This window comes from Schistocerca nitens, chromosome 2 (genome assembly GCF_023898315.1).
Source record: "Schistocerca nitens isolate TAMUIC-IGC-003100 chromosome 2, iqSchNite1.1, whole genome shotgun sequence".
Classification (NCBI taxonomy): domain Eukaryota; kingdom Metazoa; phylum Arthropoda; class Insecta; order Orthoptera; family Acrididae; genus Schistocerca; species Schistocerca nitens.
The window spans coordinates 700,759,982-700,778,772 of NC_064615.1; the positions used below are offsets into that span (position 1 = coordinate 700,759,982).

At 44.2% G+C, this 18,791-nt stretch overlaps 1 protein-coding gene and 1 non-coding gene across 2 annotated transcripts in view; one reads left to right on the top strand and one right to left on the bottom strand.

Annotated features, from left to right (window-relative positions):
• Positions 1–7,542: 7,542 nt before the first annotated feature.
• Positions 7,543–18,791, top strand: part of LOC126235268 (uncharacterized transmembrane protein DDB_G0289901-like) — a 73,759-nt gene continuing 62,510 nt past the window's right edge. Inside the window, exons 1-2 of the mRNA XM_049943998.1 lie at positions 7,543–7,564; positions 11,820–12,222. Coding sequence (XP_049799955.1) covers positions 7,543–7,564; positions 11,820–12,222 — 425 coding nt within the window. The remainder of the gene's footprint in view (positions 7,565–11,819; positions 12,223–18,791) is intronic.
• Trnam-cau (transfer RNA methionine (anticodon CAU)) lies at positions 15,855–15,926 on the bottom strand. The gene has a single exon. It is a non-coding gene; the product is annotated as a tRNA-Met (tRNA).

An 18,791-nucleotide genomic window follows, 5' to 3' on the forward strand; every position in this document is an offset into this window, starting at 1 on the left:
TTTATTTTCTTTCTTTCCTCCGGGTCGTCTGGAAGTTCACTGCCGCCATCGTCTGCGGTACCTCGGCGAACATCCACAGGTTTTGCTGTATCTCTGCAAATAATCTGGTGCAGACCAGCAGCATGCCAGATTATAAAAACAGTCTGGCGAGTTACTCAGACGCTTTGAGTAGCTTCCGGTTCAGGTTCGACTCGTTAAATCTGGCGGTCGCAGAGACCCCGCCCCAAAGATACCATCTTTTCTTTGAGGACCTTTGTCCAACAGTCAGTTGTGTGCTATCATCTTTGACACCGACTTCAAATATTCGAATATCGTACTTAAACCTGTTCAGGGAATACGTAAATTCACTATGAATTAATTTTCAGTTTATTGCTTCTTCCATCGGCACCAAAATAAGTAGGTTTTCCGGACTCTCCTACCTACCATTACGAAAGACAGCCACCATTCCTGAACATTAGAAATACAACCCGTTGTCGGTAAGTTGCTTGTTTCGTCGTCTGTGTTCCAGCTTACATCTTCCGTGCGCTAATACTGCCCATCTTCCTCTGACGTTCCTGTCGATTAGCATATTCGAAACGTTCAGACTAAAAGGATGCTGTGTAGGGACTGTATATCACGTTACAACATCAGATAAAATGTTGCGAAACTTCTATCCTGGAGAGTAAATAATTGCTGAGTTAGTATACGAGATGTAACGACAGTTAAATTTTTGCACTGCCATCAAAGCGCTCGAGGTAACGCGCACAGACTAAGAATTGGGGTCTTCGTTGCGAATGGGCGGCGCTGCTTAATTGTATGCGCGCTGCTGTCCGTGACGAGGAATTCCATCCGAGTCCTTGCAGCTCTTCCCACACGTTAAGTGGCCGACGATAGAGGTCCTGCATACTGACATGGGCTCCATGTTCGGAGAGCGCCCATATGATCCTATAACAAAAAGCTAAATTACGTGGCGTAGCAGGAGTACGATCCACTTAAAATGTTTCTCTGTGCTAAACGATTTCCCTCTGCGAAATAGAGATTCATTCTCATGTAAAGAGTGCACTTGCAATGTTCCATTTCTAAAGCGACGTGTGGACATGAAACCAATTCAGAAGCAGGCTGCTCGATTTCGTGTCGGTAGGTTCGATCAATATGGGAGTACTACGGAAATGCTACTTCAACTCAAATGGGAATCGCTGGAGGAAAATGGAGTTGGGTTTCTCTCAGGACGATCCTACTGCCGTCAATATACATCTCGCGTAAGGGCCGCGAAGATAAGATACGATAATTCAGGGCTCATCCGGAAGCATAAAGACAAGTCTTTCCTCCCTCGCTCCATTTACGAGTATGAAGGGAAATGGAATGACTAGTTGTGGTAAGAGGTATTCTCTGCCATGCACTTGCAGAGTGTGTATGCAGATGTGGATGTATCTCGCAAAAACGAGATAGGATTTCTATTTGATGTGATGAATGGTATTTAGCTCTATATGTGGAAAACGTGACTTACTGCAGATGAGTAGGAAAAACAACCCTGTAGTGCCTACAAAATTCCAGTCCCCTAATGATCAAGTATGCTATTAGTGGTGAGCTACCTGACAAAGTCACGTCGATAAAATATCTCTGCATCATCTTACAAAGCGACGTGAAACCAAACGAGCACGTAACATCGGCTGTAAGGAAGTCGAACTGTCGTCATTGATGTATTGGGAGAATTCTAGGAAAGTGCAGCTCATCTATATAGGTGACTGTGTACAGAACACTTTTGGGACGCGTTCTTGAGTACTGTTCGAGTCTTTGAGATCCCTACCAGGTCGGATTCAAGACCATCGAAGTAATTCAGAGCTAGATTTCTTACCAATAGGTACGATCAGTCTGCCAAGCTCTGTTGGCAAACGGCATGCGCTCAGCCCTTGTGAGGCAAACTGAGGAGCTGCTTGATTGGGAAGTAGCGGCTCCGGTCTCGTGAGCTGACATACGGCCGGGGACGTGGTGTGCTGACCACATGCCCCTCCATATCCGCATCCAGTGACGCCTGTGGGCTGAGGATGACACGGTGGCCCGTTCGGGCCGAGTTCAGTTCTTCTAGGTGCGATCAGCACGCGGGTATTATTGAAATGCTCCGTGAATTCACACGGGAGTCCCTAGACGGAAGAAGAATCGCAAGAAAATATTGAAGAAGTTTAGAGGATCGACATTTGCGACAGACTGCAGAACGATTTTACTGCCGCCAACATACGTCAGTAGTAAGAGCCGCTAAGGCAAGATAAGAGAAATCAGGTCTCTCGCGGAAACATATAGGCAGTCTATATTTTCTGTCATATACAAGCCATTCATGTTGCGTGTGAAGTGTTGCTAAGTACTGAAACGTTATTGTGCAGTACAGGAGCAGACGACATGCTGCTGATGTGTTTAATAGTGTAATACAATGAGTGTGGCCATCGTGTGCACGATACTGCAACACAACGATTCGACCCAGACTCGGCACGTGTTGGGCCAAATACATGTGCACCCACGCAAATCTTCTAACACAGAGAAGACAATAACTAATAATCTAGCCATCCAGTTATAGATTCTGGATCCTTTCCTAATGACCCACCAACGGGTGAATCCTTTTTAGAACTGTCAATTTTATTTCGTTCTTCCTTAAATTTCAGTTTCAAATTAACCTCGTAATAATAATTCTAACATAAATGAATGCATAATAATCATATCCCTGAAGTAGTGAGGAACTGAAATCCGGAATGACATTTCGGTTTACATTCATTCAGAAAAAAGTTACAAACTTGCTCAGAATGGCGGTGATCGTTAAAAATTACGTAAAGTTTCACATGTAGAGGCAAAGGTGGAAAAATGGGCCCGTGCTGGTATTATGGGCCCCCTACATATTTGGAAGTACAGGCCACGAATTCTAGCGGAGAGCACATGAACTACTAAAACTAGTTGCCAAACTTCACTGTACAGTGCGCAGACGTAGTATCTGTCACGGTTTGTGAGTAGTTGTGCTGTGAATTTTTTCGCTGTCATCAAAAGTTTGAAAGGTTAGTGTTTACTTGAATAAAACTCAAATTTCTAATATGTTATTAGTAGAACTAAGGTAAGGTACGTATTTAGCTTTTTGTTGGGATACCGTTTTACGTTAATTAACGTCGGTTGCGAACCAAACTAACCGTAGGCAAGATCGTTTTTCCCAAGATGGCGAGGGTGGATATATGGGCCCCTTTTGCTGCTGGTATTATGGGCCCCGTAAAATCAATCAGATATTGTTACTCTTTATGTTTCAAATGCCTCGAACACATCTTGTACCCCCCAAAAAATCGAAACGGCAATCGTGGGACAAAGCAAATACGGGAAATGCTATTGTAGCTATTAAAAAGAAAAAAATGGGGTTGAAAAAAGCGGTTAAAGTGTACTCTGTCCCTCGTTCTACGCTCCAAAGGCTTTTCACCGGTTTTACCACAGGGACTTGAGGACGAACTGGTTAAATATCTTCTCATTATGGAATCCAAATTCTACAGCCTTACCAGAAATGACGTCAGGCGCATGGCCTACCAGCTTTGCACAAGAAATAAAAAGTTGGTGTTTCTGTCCCTGATGCTGACGACGCTGTATGTCTATTTTGTGAAGGGATTTTTTCAAAGGACACAAAAACTGAACTTTGGGTCCAGTGTATAGCCTGTGAGATGTGGGCTCAAAACGAATGCGCTGGATGCGAAACAGATACTTATGTGTGTGACTATTGTAAATAGGCTAGGCGTAGGCTGTGAAAATCATCCCACCAGTAGACTAATTAACAATGTTCAGAGTGAATCTTTCTTTCATTATACAGAAAAATTAAATAAAATTATATTTTTAAAATTTTTGTTTCTTTTTATTTCAAACTACCTTGGGGCCCATATTACCAGCACAAATTCTTGACGCAACAAAATGCAGAGTATCAGGAAAAAAATAAAATTTTGTTTTAAATATTAAAAAGTTGGACCAAAACATGTCGTAACTATTGCAGGACATACTAGAGAAATGTTTTATGTTAATTTCAGGTGATTATACTAAAAATAAAAGGTGTTACATAAAAAAACAGAGTGGGGGCCCATTTATCCACCTTTACCTCTACTCATTTTCCTCGTGGGCGCGCAGCGGTACACTGACAAGCGTTTTACGTCAGTTGGAGCTGAGGCAGTACGTTAAAGCTCAGTTAGCAAAATATGTGGTCTGTTCCCTGCTTCACAGCACGTTGTCCTCTGCCCTCGCTGCTCCCTGTAATTGGCAACGGCCCGTTACTTATGGTCGGAAGCTCACTGAAGTGCAGCAACTCCGAGGTCATAAAAACCCGCGGCTCAGCTGCCTTAAAGCCCATTCCGTTTGCGTGCATCTGGAACAACGACCGCAGATGCCGACTTGTTGGTAGTCTCAGTTCGACTGTTCATTACTTTCAGTAGAACTTCGTAGTGTCTCTCGCACACAGGCGTCACCGTTTTTATACGCCGTGCACGACTATATCGCGCCTTAGCTGTACACTGACAGCGCCAGCGAAGGGGTAAGAAATCACCGAACCAACCCCTTTTTTCACCTGGATCATGATCTCATGGTTTCAGTGCTCTTTCTCTAGAATTAGATGGTCTAATTGTTGTGGATTGGCAAGACAGCCAATCCACTAGGAGGAAGCCGAAAGGCACGCGTTTAAACTCACGCAGGCTGGCATGAGGTCTGGAACAGGACACGGAAATGAGACTAGCAAAAAAGGTACGTAGCTTCTGGAATACTTAACTTTAATCCATAATTGGTGAACATCGCTCCTGACGGTACATGTGTTACAGCATCAATAGTAACTGGTAACGGCGCCTTGCTAGGTCGTAGCAAATGACGTAGCTGAAGGCTATGCTAACTATCGTCTCGGCAAATGAGAGCGTAATTTGTCAGTGAACCATCGCTAGCAAAGTCGGCTGTCTAACTGGGGCGAGTGCTAGGAAGTCTCTCTAGACCTGCCGTGTGGCGGCGCTCCGTCTGCAATCACTGATAGTGGCGACACGCGGGTCCGACGTATACTACCGGACCGCGGCCGATTTAAAGGCTACCACCTAGCAAGTGTGGTGTCTGGCGGTGACACCACACTAATCATGCGTTCTCTACCGAGTACAGTACTAGTTTTAATTTGGTTTAAACAACTTTCTACTTTTAGGATTTCGTGTCTCAATTGATAAAGATGCAACCTTTATAGGATCACTTTATTGGCCGTGTGTCTGTTTGTCTGTCTGTCCGACTCTTGAAAACTCTTTTTCTCAAGGAACAGGTAAACGTATTAAGACAAAATTTATGCAATGTAGTGAGTTCATGGTCTCTTGGTGGTGTAAAAAACTGACTCTTCAGTGCAATAAAAAGATACGACCGTTTATGTCACATATTTAGATACTCGCAAATTCACTCTTCAAGACCGATAGCGTACTTCCCGTTGCCCCAGAGTCATGAAATTTGACAGGATGAAAGGTTTTACAGTACAAGTAAAGAAAAAACTTCGAAAACTGTTAATCTGTAATTATATTTCACGAAAAAAAATTATTTTTGGTCATGTTATCGGATTGCTTGTCTGTCTGCCTTTAAAACACATGTTTCTAAGAAACGGGAGGACGTATTAAAGTTGAAATTTATGTAACGTACTATGATATATGGCCCCTTGGCTGTGTAGAAAATGTAAACTCCTTCGTCAACGCAATCAAAAAATACAGTCATTTGCGTCACATGTTTTGCTACCTTGCCAGATAGATGTCGATAACAGTGAAAAATCGATGAATTCTCGATTCTCGGGATGGATGACTATCTACATACTTAATTAAATTTCTGCGGATCCGTCGATGCATGAGTCCTACCCGCACTTACCCAGATCTTTTTATGTAAATGCTATTAATTCTGGATAAGGTGTCTATCAATGTACCCTGCTAATCTCTGTATTGCTGAAAAGTCACTGAAGCCTGCTTTCAGCTAATATTTCTGACTGCTATCACAATGTATCTGATTGTTAATCTTTAAAATGGTTTTAAATGTAACGACTACCCACTTCCCTAATTTCCTCAGTAATCATGGATCCCCAGCAAGTAGATTCGTAGACGATGCTTTCCACGGTTAGTATTGAATATCAAGTTAATTTTTGCCTCCCGTGTAGACCGGAACAAACTGTTTATAAACTCCTATCTGCCAGAGGCTGTTAACTGTGGGAGGGAGGTACAAATAACATGAAACTGACAATGGCAGCAAAATAAAGAATTTTAAAAGTAATTTTGGCTGCTTGTATTCCCCATCAACAATCTTTAAAAAAAAAAATGGTTCAAATGGCTCTGAGCACTATGGGACTCAACATCTTAGGTCATAAGTCCCCTAGAACTTAGAACTACTTAAACCTAACTAACCTAAGGACATCACACACACCCATGCCCGAGGCAGGATTCGAACCTGCGACCGTAGCAGTCCCGCGGTTCCGGACTGCAGCGCGAGAACCGCACGGCCACCGCGGCCGGCCAACAATCTTTAAATCTATTTTAATTTTAGTATATATAACAACCGTATTTCATATAAGTCCAGACATGTTTGAGAACCTTTGTGCCATTGTGAGTGGGCATTCTTTATTTAAAAGTGTAAACTGTGAACATGTTTTAAGTGACATACTGGGAAAAAAGGTTTTTTATGTTGTTATCATTTCCTTAGTTGTTTTGCATTAATCGGCTACATGTGACAGTATGTACACTACTGGATACTTAGAGCTTGTCATCCGCAAATTAAGCTTTCGAAAATCCTGTTTCATCTGCATTCCCATAAGATGTTGAGAAACACAGCTGTGCACTACATATACTAGATCTAATTTTTTTTTCAAGGTCGAGTTGGTCGCAAAATTAAAACCACAGTGAAGATGCGATGACGCTTGGTGCATGTGTGTTGCGCAGTGTCTCTGGTATGCACATCGATTGTCTCACGTCGGATTTTCAGTGCAGTGAGGCATAGAACAATAAAGTTGACAGTTGATGGTTGGAGAGACGACACCACAGTTACAGGTAGTCTTCGTAAACCAGTTTTTGGCCACTGATGCATTGTATATATGGTTCGTGATAACCCCTTCAGCATCAACTAAGGCTTGAAGATGGTGCTTTGAAGCGCCAAAACTGGTAACTACACAATAAATGACATCAAAAAGAGGGCTACAGGTGTTTCATTTTCTGACAATGAAGCCTCCCGCCAAGTGTGAAGTGGGTGCTGTCATTCGATTTCTTCATGCTGATGGGTTCCGCCACAGAATGCAATTCTCATGCATGACAGCAAAGTGCCGTGGTGCAGGCTAAAATGGTTCAAATGGCTCTGAGCACTATGCGACTTAACTTCTGAGGTCATCAGTCGCCTAGAACTTAGAACTAATTAAACCTAACTAACCTAAGGACATCACACACATCCATGCCCGAGGCAGGATTCGAACCTGCGACCGTAGCGGTCACGCGGTTCCAGACTGAAGCGCCTTTAACCGCACGGCCACACCGGCCGGCTTGTGGTGCAGGAACTTTGAAGCCGTAAGTACAGAAGCTCATTATGCAGGCGGTCAGGGAACGAAGTGAGTGTCAACCGGTGATCTTGTTCAGCGAGTGGATCAAGCGATTCCAGAAAATCGTCTACGAAAGGCACTTCAGAACAAGCGAAGAGGAATGTCATCAGGCATTGTCCTCGTTCGTGACAACGCTAGGCCGCTCGCTGCAGTTGTGACAAAGACGCCCATGCAGCGTTTCGATGGCAAGTATTTGATCATCCACCACAAAGTCCGCCTTTGGCCTCCCTCTGATTTCGATCCCTTGCTGAGAGGACAACGTCGTGCCACAGACGACGATGTGCAGACCAGCTTGGAGAATTGACGGAAAGCCGAGCAGCTGCCTTTTATGACGACGGTGCTCCTAAGTTCGTAAAAAGCTACGACACATGTCTAAGTGGGAGCGGCGATTACGTAGGGAAAGTAGCTGGAAGGTGTAGGTAAATGTTGCAAATAAAACAGTTTTTTTTACTGTGGTTTTCCTTTCGCGACCGATTGAGCCTTAAAAAGCAATATATCCCTCGTATTTTGCAGAATTTCGTTCATGAACAACATTGTTCAGCTTCACCAAAACCTAGTGTTAATGTTGCTGTTATGTGTACAGTCCCAGTTGGCGTTCACTTGCTCTCGAGTCAGTCGTCAGTTTCGCTGGCGATTTCAACATTGTTTACTTTCTCACTCCCTTCGTGTGTGTGTGTGTGTGTGTGTGTGTGTGTGTGTGTGTGTGTGTGTGTGTGTGTGTGTGTGTGCGTGTGTAGCAGTTAGTGGCTTCTTATCTGTAAAGAGTTCCTTTAGTGTACTGTTTGCATAACAGGCGGAACTTATATACCGTAATTTCATCTTTAAACACGGCCCCTGCGAGAGCATCAAAACCAAATGATGCACATTTTAGTTTTATTTTACGTCACATGCAACAAAATTGGTAATTTTATAAAATCAGTTCCTTTTTTTAAACTTTAACTTTGATTTTTTTTCTATTTTAGAGTTGGTTGTCACGTATAAAACTCACTGCATATACAGTGAAGAGCCAAAGAAACTGTTACACCTGCCTAATATCGTGTAGGGTCCCCGCGAACACGCAGAAGTGCCGTAACAGGACTCGACTAACGTCTGAAGTAGTGCTGGAGGGAATCGACACCATGAATCCTGCAGGGCTATCCATAAACCCGTAAGAGTACAAGGGTTTGGAGATCTCTTCTGAACAGTATGTTGCAAGGCATACCACATATGCTCAATAATGTTCATGTCTGGGGAGTTTGATGGTTGGCGGAAGTGTTTAAACTCAGAAGAGTGTTTCTGGAGCCACTCTGTAGCAATTCTCGACGTGTGGGGCGTCGCATTCTCCTACTGAAATTGCCCAACTTCGTCGGATGCACAATGAACATGAATGGATGCAGGTGACCAGACAGGATGCTTACGTAGGTGCCACCTGTCAGAGTCGTGTCAGGGGCTCCATAACTGCACACGCTCCACACCATTACAGAGCCTACACCAGCTTGAACAGTCGCCTGCTGGCATGCAGGGTCCATGGATTCATAAGATTGTCTCCACACCCGTACACCTCCATCGGCTCGATACAATTTGAAGGGAGTCTCGTCCGAGCAGGTAACATATTTCCAGTCATCAACAGTCCAATATCGGTGTTGACGGGCCCAGGTGAGGCGTAAAGCTTTGTGTCGTGCAGTCATCAAGGGCGTACGAGCAGGTCTTCGGCTCCGATAGCTCATATCGGTGACTTGTCGTTGAATGATTAGCACTCTGACACTTGTTGATGGCCCAGCATTGAAATCTGCAGCAACTTGCGGAAGAGGTACACTTCTGTCACGTTGAACGATTCTCTTAAGTCGTCGTTGGTCCAATTCTTGCAGGATCTTCTTCCGGCCGCAGCGAAGTCGGAGGTTTGACGTTTTACCGGATTCCTGATATTCACGGTATGTTCGTGAAATACGAAAAAATCCCCACTTCATGGCTGCCTCGGAGATGCTGTGTCTCATCTCTCATGCGCCGACTGTAACACTACGTTCAAACTCACTGAAATATTTATAACGTGCCATTATAGCAGCAGTAACTGATCTAACAACTGCGCCAGACACTTGTTGTCTTATCTAGGCGTTGCTGACCTCAGCACACTATTCTGTCTGTTTACATGTCTGTATATTTGAGTACGCTTCCCTATACCAGTTTCTTTGGCGCTTCAGTGTAAAACAGTTTTGGTTTTCACCGTGGTTTTCATTTCGCGACCGATCGGGCTTTAGGAAGCAATATATCCCTCGTGTTTTGCGGAATTTCGTTCGTAAATAAGACTTTTCAATTTCACCAAAATCTAGTTTTAATGTTGCTGATGTGTGTTCAAAATGTTCAAATGTGTGTGAAATCTTATGGGACTTAACTGCTAAGGTCATCAGTCCCTAAGCTTACACATTACTTAACCTAAATTATCCTAAGGACATACACACACACCCATGCCCGAGGGAGGACTCGAACCTCCACCGGGACCAGCCGCACAGTCCATGACTGATATGTGTCCAGTCACAGTTGGCGTCGACTTGTTCTCGAGTTAGTTGTCAGTTTCGCTCCAGATTTCAATTTTGTCTACTTTCTCAGTCCCTTCGTCTCTCTCTCTCTCTCTCTGTGTGTGTGTGTGTGTGTGTGTGTGTGTGTGTGTGTGTGAGTGAGTGTGTGTGTGTGTGTGTGTGAGTGTGTGTGTTTAGCAGTTAGTGTCTTCTTTTCAGTAAATTACCTTTAGTGTACTGTTTGCATGACAGGCGGAGCTTATACTCAATAATTTCATCTGTAAACACTGCCACTGCAAGAGCAGCAAAACCAAATGATGGATATTTTAATTTGATTGGAAAGAAATTAGTGATTTTTATAAGATCAGTTACTTTGTCAAAATTTAATGTAGATTTTGTCCTAATTTAGGGTTAGTTGTCACTTATAAACAATGATCTCTATACAACCTGGATGTAGAAGTCTGGTCTCTGAGTATAGAACTGCAGCGTGTCTGCAGATTCGTGTGCTCTGCATCGTCCGCCATGTTGTAGTTTGGCAAACAAATTTGCAACGGGCTGTACGTGACGAAGAATTGGAGACTTATTTCTTGTCTTGAACTTTACGTCAACATGTGATGTAATAGGCTCATGTGGGGCGGAATCGAAAAGTATTTTCTTTTCGTGTTCTAGTGACACATCTAAGCAGCCATGTTGTAGTTTGGCAAGAAACGAAATATGAGCATCTATGGCTGGCACGATCAGACAGTTGAAGTTCAACATCCAGGTAGTATAGAGAGTCATGGAGGTATAAGGAGGGGAGATGGCACTATGGCCGTCTGCTGTACGTCTGTTTGAAGCCGGTGGGCCGCCATGTTTGATTGGTCAAAACAGTGACAGAGCTCTTGTTAGAATTGCGTGTTCCTCATATTTGACGTTATGTCTGCGAAATAATTTCAGATGATGAGTGTTACAATGTTTACATGCATAACACAACGTCAGAATAGCTTTTTCAGGTGTTTTCGTTTTGTTTTTAATGCGTTTTTGCCCCAGCAATACAACTGATTTGGTCTCGTTAACTTAAGTGTTTCTTTTGGATACGAACTTCGAATGATGAAAAATAACAGTGTACAAAGCTCTTTTCAAACTCAAATCACCTTTTACTGTATTTGTGTCGATGTAAACTGAAAGCAGAACCCGAAAGCTATGCTAGTTTACATACCGGATGATATTTCTTACTCGTTTACACACTTATACAAAATTTCATTTGTAAATACAAACATCGTTTGTGCTTTGTCAAGAAAAATAAGCATATGAACCCACAGAGCCCTACGAGCTTCATTGATCGGAAATCTGAAATAAAATAAGAAGAAAACAGTTTCACAAAACGTAAACAAGGCCGCACATCTCACGAATATAAACGACAATATTTTACGAACGGGGCCACTTACGCATGGAACATGATTCCTTTTAACTTGGTAGCACTATTCCAACGGTTAGTACACCCGTAAACAACGCAAACCGGCATTTTAAAATGAAAAAACCTTCATCAGCTCTAGACAGTAGCACAATCGGAAACGAGTCTTCTGACCAAACTGCAGTGGCGGAGCTCGGTTTCTGTCGGCTTCAAGTTTGTGACGTCATGGCATCTCCCCTCCTTATACCTCCATGTAGAGATCACTGCTTATAAGGCACACTGCATATCTTTGGAACAAATGAGGCTCTAGGACTGTGTCGACGACGAGCATATTGTGGACGAGCGCCGCTGACCTATTGTGTTGTCCTCGCTGCCGCAGGAGCGGGCGCGGTGTCTGCGCGGCGCGGCCGGCTGTCGCCGTCGTTCCGGTGCCCGGCGGCCGGGCTGTTCGCGGCGCCCGGCGACTGCTCGTCGTTCGTGCGGTGCGCACCCCCGCGCCGTGCGGCCGCCGACCCGCAGCTGCAGCTGCAGGCGGTGCAGTTCTGGTGCGCGCCCGGCGCCGCCTTCGACCCCGCCGCCGCCGCCTGCGTCTACGGCAGGGCCTGCCCCACGCCCGTCGCCGCGGCGCTGCGGTCGGACTCCGACGCCGAGAATGAGGTGGACCCCGGCAGGCCGGCCGCCGGCACGGAAGCCGCCGGGTGCTCCTCCGAGGGCTTCTTTGCCAGGAGCGACAGCTGCACCAAGTTCTACCGCTGCGTCTCCTCTGGCGACGGCTTCGCCAGGTGAGGGACGCCAGTTTTGCCTGTGCTATAATCCGGAGATAGCTCCATGTCACTGTCCCGGAACATCTATAGCTCCTAGATCTACGTGTGCATTCATAAGTCACAAGCCACTGTATAATGCACGGTGCAGGATACTTTGTACCAAACGGAAGGAAATACCCGAGGTCATGTTGCTGCTCCGTCCCTTGGCTTCAAGAAGGCATACGATACAGATCTGCAGTAATAATAATAATGTCATGTGACGAGGGCCTCCCGTCGGGTAGACCGTTCGCCTGGTGCAAGTCTTTCGATTTGACGCCACTTCGGCGACTTGCGCGTCGATGGGGATGAAATGATGATGATGAGGACAACACAACACCTAGTCGCTGAGCGGAGAAAATATCCGACCCAGCCGGGAATCGAACCCGGGCCCTTAGGATTGACCTGCCATCGCACTGACCACTTTTTTTTTTTAATCTCATTTTGTTTGTTGAATCTGATCGGGGCGCACGTCGTAAGACACCCTTTTAAGTTCGTTGTTGATCTATTAACTCAGTTTCTTTTTATTACAGAGGGCAGCTAACCCTCTGACCAAACACGCTGAGCTACCGTGCCGGCAAACGTTATTGTCAGCGAGAGAGGAACCGCGTACCGTAACGATCGCTTCTTCACAGGTTAGCCCGTAACCACAGAGCTAGGGAAGAGGTATGAGCCCCAGCTGAAAAACTTTGTTTTAAGCGTGTGATGTCTAGCTCTACCACTCAGCTACCGGGGGCAGACAGATCTGCAGTGTCGCTTAACGAACAAAATACTAGCATACGGAATAACAAAACAACTTTTTGGTCCACTGTTTCAACAGAGCTTTGGAAATTTGTGGTAAGGACTGCTGAGGTCATCGGTCGCTAGGCTTATACACTACTTAATCTAACTTAAACTAACTTGCGCTAAGGACAACACACCCACCCACCCACGACCGAGAGAGGGCTCTAACCTCCGACGGGGGGAGACGTGGACCGTGACAAGGCGCCTCAGACCGCACTGAACGGAGCTGAAACAAGAGGGTTGGGGTTGTTTGGGGAAGAGACAAAACAGCGAGGTCATCGCCCTCATCGGATTAGGGAAGAGCGGGGAAGGAAGTCGGCCGTGCCTTTTCAAAGGAACCATCCCGGCATTTCCCTGGAGCGATTTAGGGAAATCACGGCAAACCTAAATCAGGATGGCCGGACGCGGGATTGAACCGTCGTCCTCCCGAATGCGAGTCTAGTGTGCTAACCACTGCGTCAGTACGCTCGGTCGCTGAAACAAGACTGTCTATAAATTAGACAATGGGTCTTTGTTCGAATTTTCACAGCCAAATGAAGGATTGGAAATAGACAATGGCGTATCAAATTGACCAGTATAAGGTCTACTTTTGCAAAAAAAAAAATATTTAACTGCTTTAACTCACGTCTCTCTTCGGCCAAGAGCTGGACATCATACGCTGAAAAGAAAGTTTTTGAGCTGTGCCTCTAGTCAGTTACTAAAATTCATTATTTGGCTCTGTATCCATGAACTCTATCCGTATTTCCACATCGGTCTTGGTGGCCGAGCGGTTCTAGGCGCTTCAGTCAGGAACCGCGCCACTGCTACGGTCGGAGGTTCAAATCCTGCCTCGGGTCTGGATGTGTGCGATGTCCTTAGGTTAGTTAGGTTTCAGTTGTTCTAAGTTCTTGGGGACTGATGACCTCAGATGTGAAGTCCCATAGTGCTCAAAGCCATTTTCTTCGTATTTCCACGAAAGCTTACACATCTGACAGGCAATCAATAACTTTTTTCTACAATCGCCTCTGTTCCGCAATATGTTGGAGGGCAGCCTGCGAGATTTTCCACACGAAGACACGGCATTTTTTCTTATCTTTTGTTCTTTACCTAACTGTTCATTCAGCACTATTATCTCTAACGTTTTACATTAACCATTCAGCAATAAAGTAATGAAGGATTATGATTTACGTCCTGTCGACGACGATGTCATTACGGACGGAGTGAAAATTTGGATTGGCGAACCATCACAAAATTAGCCTTGAGCCATTTAGAGAAAGCACCTAAATCCTAAATCTGGAAGACCGAGCGAGGTGGCGCAGTGGTTAGACACTGGACTCGCATTCGGGAGGACGACGGTTCAATCCCGCGTCCGGCCATCCTGATTTAGGTTTTCCGTGATTTCCCTAAATCGCTCCAGGCAAATGCCGGGATGGTTCCTTTCAAAGGGCACGGCCGACTTCCTTCCCCGTCCTTCCCTAATCCGATGAGACCGATGACCTCGCTGTCTGGTCTCCTTCCCCGAAACAACCAACCAACCTAAATCTGGATGGTCGGGCGAAGATGTGAAACTCGAGCTTCCCTCATGCCCAGTATATGTCTCAATCTCTCAGTATTTCGCATTGTATGTAGTGACCCTGCGCTAGAAATTCTAGGAATGGTTGCCTAATGACAGACCGTGAAAGCATTCTGTACATGAATTCTTTGCACAATAATAACTTGTACTATTAGAGGAATGTCATTATAAATCGAACAAAGTTCGGCTAAACTTTCAGTATTTCCGTAAATCCATTTCACTCTGCCAGACAGGTTTCCTTTCACATAGGCTATTCAAAAGTTTGATTCAAACATTCGATATCTGAAAACACTCCAAATTTCAATGACTCGAAACTAAGCGCATTCAATATTGCTGTTTCTGACAAAACATTATCACTCTTGAAATTGGTTGATAAAGAATTCCCTTTCCAGTTTCATGTTTTGTATGCCGTTAAATTAGGCACTGCTGCCTATTCCGACACACAGTTAACAATTTCCTTGATGATCACATGCTTCCTTTTCTCTCTGGTTGTTATTTGAGAGATAATCTTGGCAAGCTATGATTTTCCATTTGTAAGCCGTATTGATGCCTTCGTTTTCTACAGTTTCCAATTTTATCACCAAAGGAAGTATCTTCATGTTTTTCTCAGAACGTGTAATTTCTGATGTTGTCTGGTCTAACACAGCAGTGACGCACAACAGTTAATTGCTCTGAATTTCTTTCCGGCTGTCTGTAATATTTTTCTAATCCCATTCTATTTTCCGGATGAAAATATAAGTATAATATTAATAATAATTTCATATTTCTTTTTATACATTTTCTACGAAATAGGAAAAAAGTGCAGCTTTAGCGAGTTTATTTATCAGCTGAACACATTTTCTATTTGAATAATTTATTTAGGTATTAGACAGGGTCGTTATGAAATACAATAGCTACTTTAAAACCGACTTTTCGAGTGTCTCCTCAGCGGTCCCGTTCAGGACGACTAAGTTGCTCAGTATATTCATCTTCAAGAGTATCGCTGCAAAGACAATCGAAACGTAGGTTTTATAGTGGTTTTAGTGTTTTTTAATGCTCCTGTATAACATCCGAAAGTATTTTATTCATACTGACGCTGGTCATGGGTGCCCACCCTATCATACATTTTTGCATGTTATTTCCAGATTCTCTGAAAGCAGAAAAGTCTTATTAGAGATGTGACGACGTTGCTTTATATCTCAAAGCGCATAATTCTTGGATTTCCTACTCTAACATTCAGTAAAATACCCTACTGCTACTTAAAGAAATCGATAATGTAAAATCATAAATTAAAAATATTTAGCAGAGCGTGGTTTCGATCCACGGACCTCTGGGTTATGGGCCCAGCACGCTTCCACTGCGCCACTCTGCTCTCGTGCCTAAATGTGTTCGACTACAGCAATAGTTTGTGAAGTTGCTGATGCAATAACCAGTACTTGTTAACAGCCCGGTATTGCGACACGAGATAACGGGGAGAGCGTAGCGAGCTGCGAGGTGGGTTCAGCGCAGCTCGCGACTGCAACGCAACCACTTGACAAGCCGCGTAACGAAGTCTCTACATCAGCACAAAGTGAAACTAAAGCAGTTATTTACTCGAATTGTACTTACTTCTGCACAGATGCTGTAGCATGTACACTTAAGGACATACTGGCCTTATTCATTAGTTATGCGGGAGTAAAATAAAATGCAAGGCCCTTTCTAAAATAAGATTACGGTTGCGATTAAATTAACAACATCACTGATCTGTGGCTTGAATGATCTTATTTCTAAAGAAGTATGGAATCACCCTCAATATATGTCACTAGCACTCACTGTATTCACTGTGAAAATCCACCATAATACACTCTAAGACAAAAAAAAAAAAAAAAAAAATGAAAGAAAGTGCGACGCACCAAGAAGGAATTATCAGCATAGGACGGAAATCGGTAGATGCGATGGACATGTACAGACAAACAACTGATTACAATTTCGGGAAAATTTGGATGATCCATCCAAGAGAAAGAACTTTAGAAACTGAGCAAATCAGTAACGCGTTGGTCCAGCTCTGACCCGTATAGAAGCAGTTATCGGTTTGGCATTGACGGATAGAGTTGTTGGATGTCCTCCTGGAGGGAAATCGTGCAAAATTCTGTCCAAGTGGTGCGATAGATCGACAAAATTCCGAGATGGTTGGAGGGTCCCGAGCATACTACTCCAAACGTTCTAAACTGGCGACAGATCCGCCGACCTTGCTGGCCAATGCACGGTTTGCCATGCGTATAGAAAAGCAGTAGATATTCTCGCTGTGTGCGGACGGGCTTTATCTAACTGAAATGTAAGTTCAGGGTGGCTTGCCTTGAAGGGCAACAAAACGCGACGTAGACTCTCGGTGACGTACCGCGGTCCTGCAGCGGTGCGGCGGATGACAACCAAAGCGGTGCTACTATTAAAAGAAATGGCAACAGAGATTATAACTCCATGTTGGCGGGCCATAGGACGGCTGATCTCAAAGATAAATTAGCCGAATCATGGCTACTAAAGAGAGCATGAAGCCGACAATCTGAGAAAACATTACACCACGAGGAGCACTTCCCGAGATCAAAATGTACCTCCATCAGTTTTTAATTACACGTTACACTTTCATAATATTCCTTGAATGTTGCTTTCGCTGCAGACTCCTTGTAAACCAGGCAAAGCACTTCATTTTTTACCCAGGCAACGCCGTAATTTTCGAGGCTGAATCAGTTAGTATTCTTCAGCTCTGGTACACTGAAACACGCTGTTTCCTGGCGACCTCGTCATTGATGTAAGATGTTCGCAACTCGCCACGAAAGTCGATATGGAAACATATTTGTATCACTTATCGAGAAAACGTTCCAACCATGCACAGCTGTCAACGTTTAGCTTTTGTCATCGTTCACATTGCTCGTTTCAAGTCGTGCTCACAGAGATGAAAAAAATTAAGATGTTCAGCTACTCGTTTAACCTGAGATTCTCAGTTGTCTGTTTAAGGTGATCATATCGGAGGCTCCAAGCCCTGCCTCACATCAGAACACTCACACAGCTTGTTCATTAGAGACGACACACTAGTTCGATAGTGCAAGTATGTAGAAAATACTCGCCTATGGATTTATTCAGAACTTTAAACTATAAATCCCACCTCTCAAGGACAGTGAATTAAACATGTCGATTCTCTCGATATGTATACAGACATTTTCTCGGCTTTGGAAAGATGGCACGGCCCACTCTTCAAAGAACTGTGTTGCCCAGTTTTATTACACGAAAGCAGATACATATTAACACAGCTTTAACCTGCCAAACTGTAAGGATCCTGTTTTTCGTTTGAGATATTGCAGTCTTCCTACGTTTGTTATGCAACAGTAAAATCCACAGAAGAGGCTTACATGACTCAAGCAGTACAAACGCAAGACTCCCGACCAATGGAACATGTGTTGTGATCCGAAGAATATAAACGAAAACGTACACTATAGGCTTCTCGTAAGCACAGTCGGAATTCTGTAAAGCTTCGGACAGTCATGTGGTAATTTTCAGAGGATCCTATACAGACACTGAAAGAAAAATCGACTACAAATCGGCGTCTATGTTCATCGATTAGCGCAGGCATGAATATCTCTACTTACCTGACTGTTAACAACTATGATTCGATTGACGACTCCACAGTTGACAAATAATTCAATACGGATTTTGATAGATACGGATTTTGACATCGTAGCGTGACATTAAATGGCTCCCCATTCCGTGGATCAAGTCATCCAACACAGTTTGCGGGAATTAAACCAATTGCTGGACAAGTGCCCTCTAGAGACAAGAAGTGGGGTTTGGTGAAGGTGTTGAAATTCCTTACCTCCAGCCTACAGCGTCCCAATACACGTTCAATACATTAAAGTTTGTGGAGAGAGCTGATCACTCTCGACACTTGATGGTCTCATCTACTAATTAGCTCTGACTGCTCCGGTATTATCATCCAACAGCTGGAAAGTGGTTCACATTCGTCACAAAAAAGGCGCACATAGCACTTCAGGGAATCATATCTACAGACCGCAGCTGTCACAGTACCCACAAAAAACATACACAGTTGGGTAAGTTCTCGTTATAGAACACAACTTCTGCAATATATGCCTCTTTCAACAATATTAACAACTTCGTAAGAAGTTCCAGACCCACCATAGATGGGTAGAATGTTCCACGCACCGCTCGCGACGGACACGGTACCACGTTCAACGAGCGACGTGTTGTC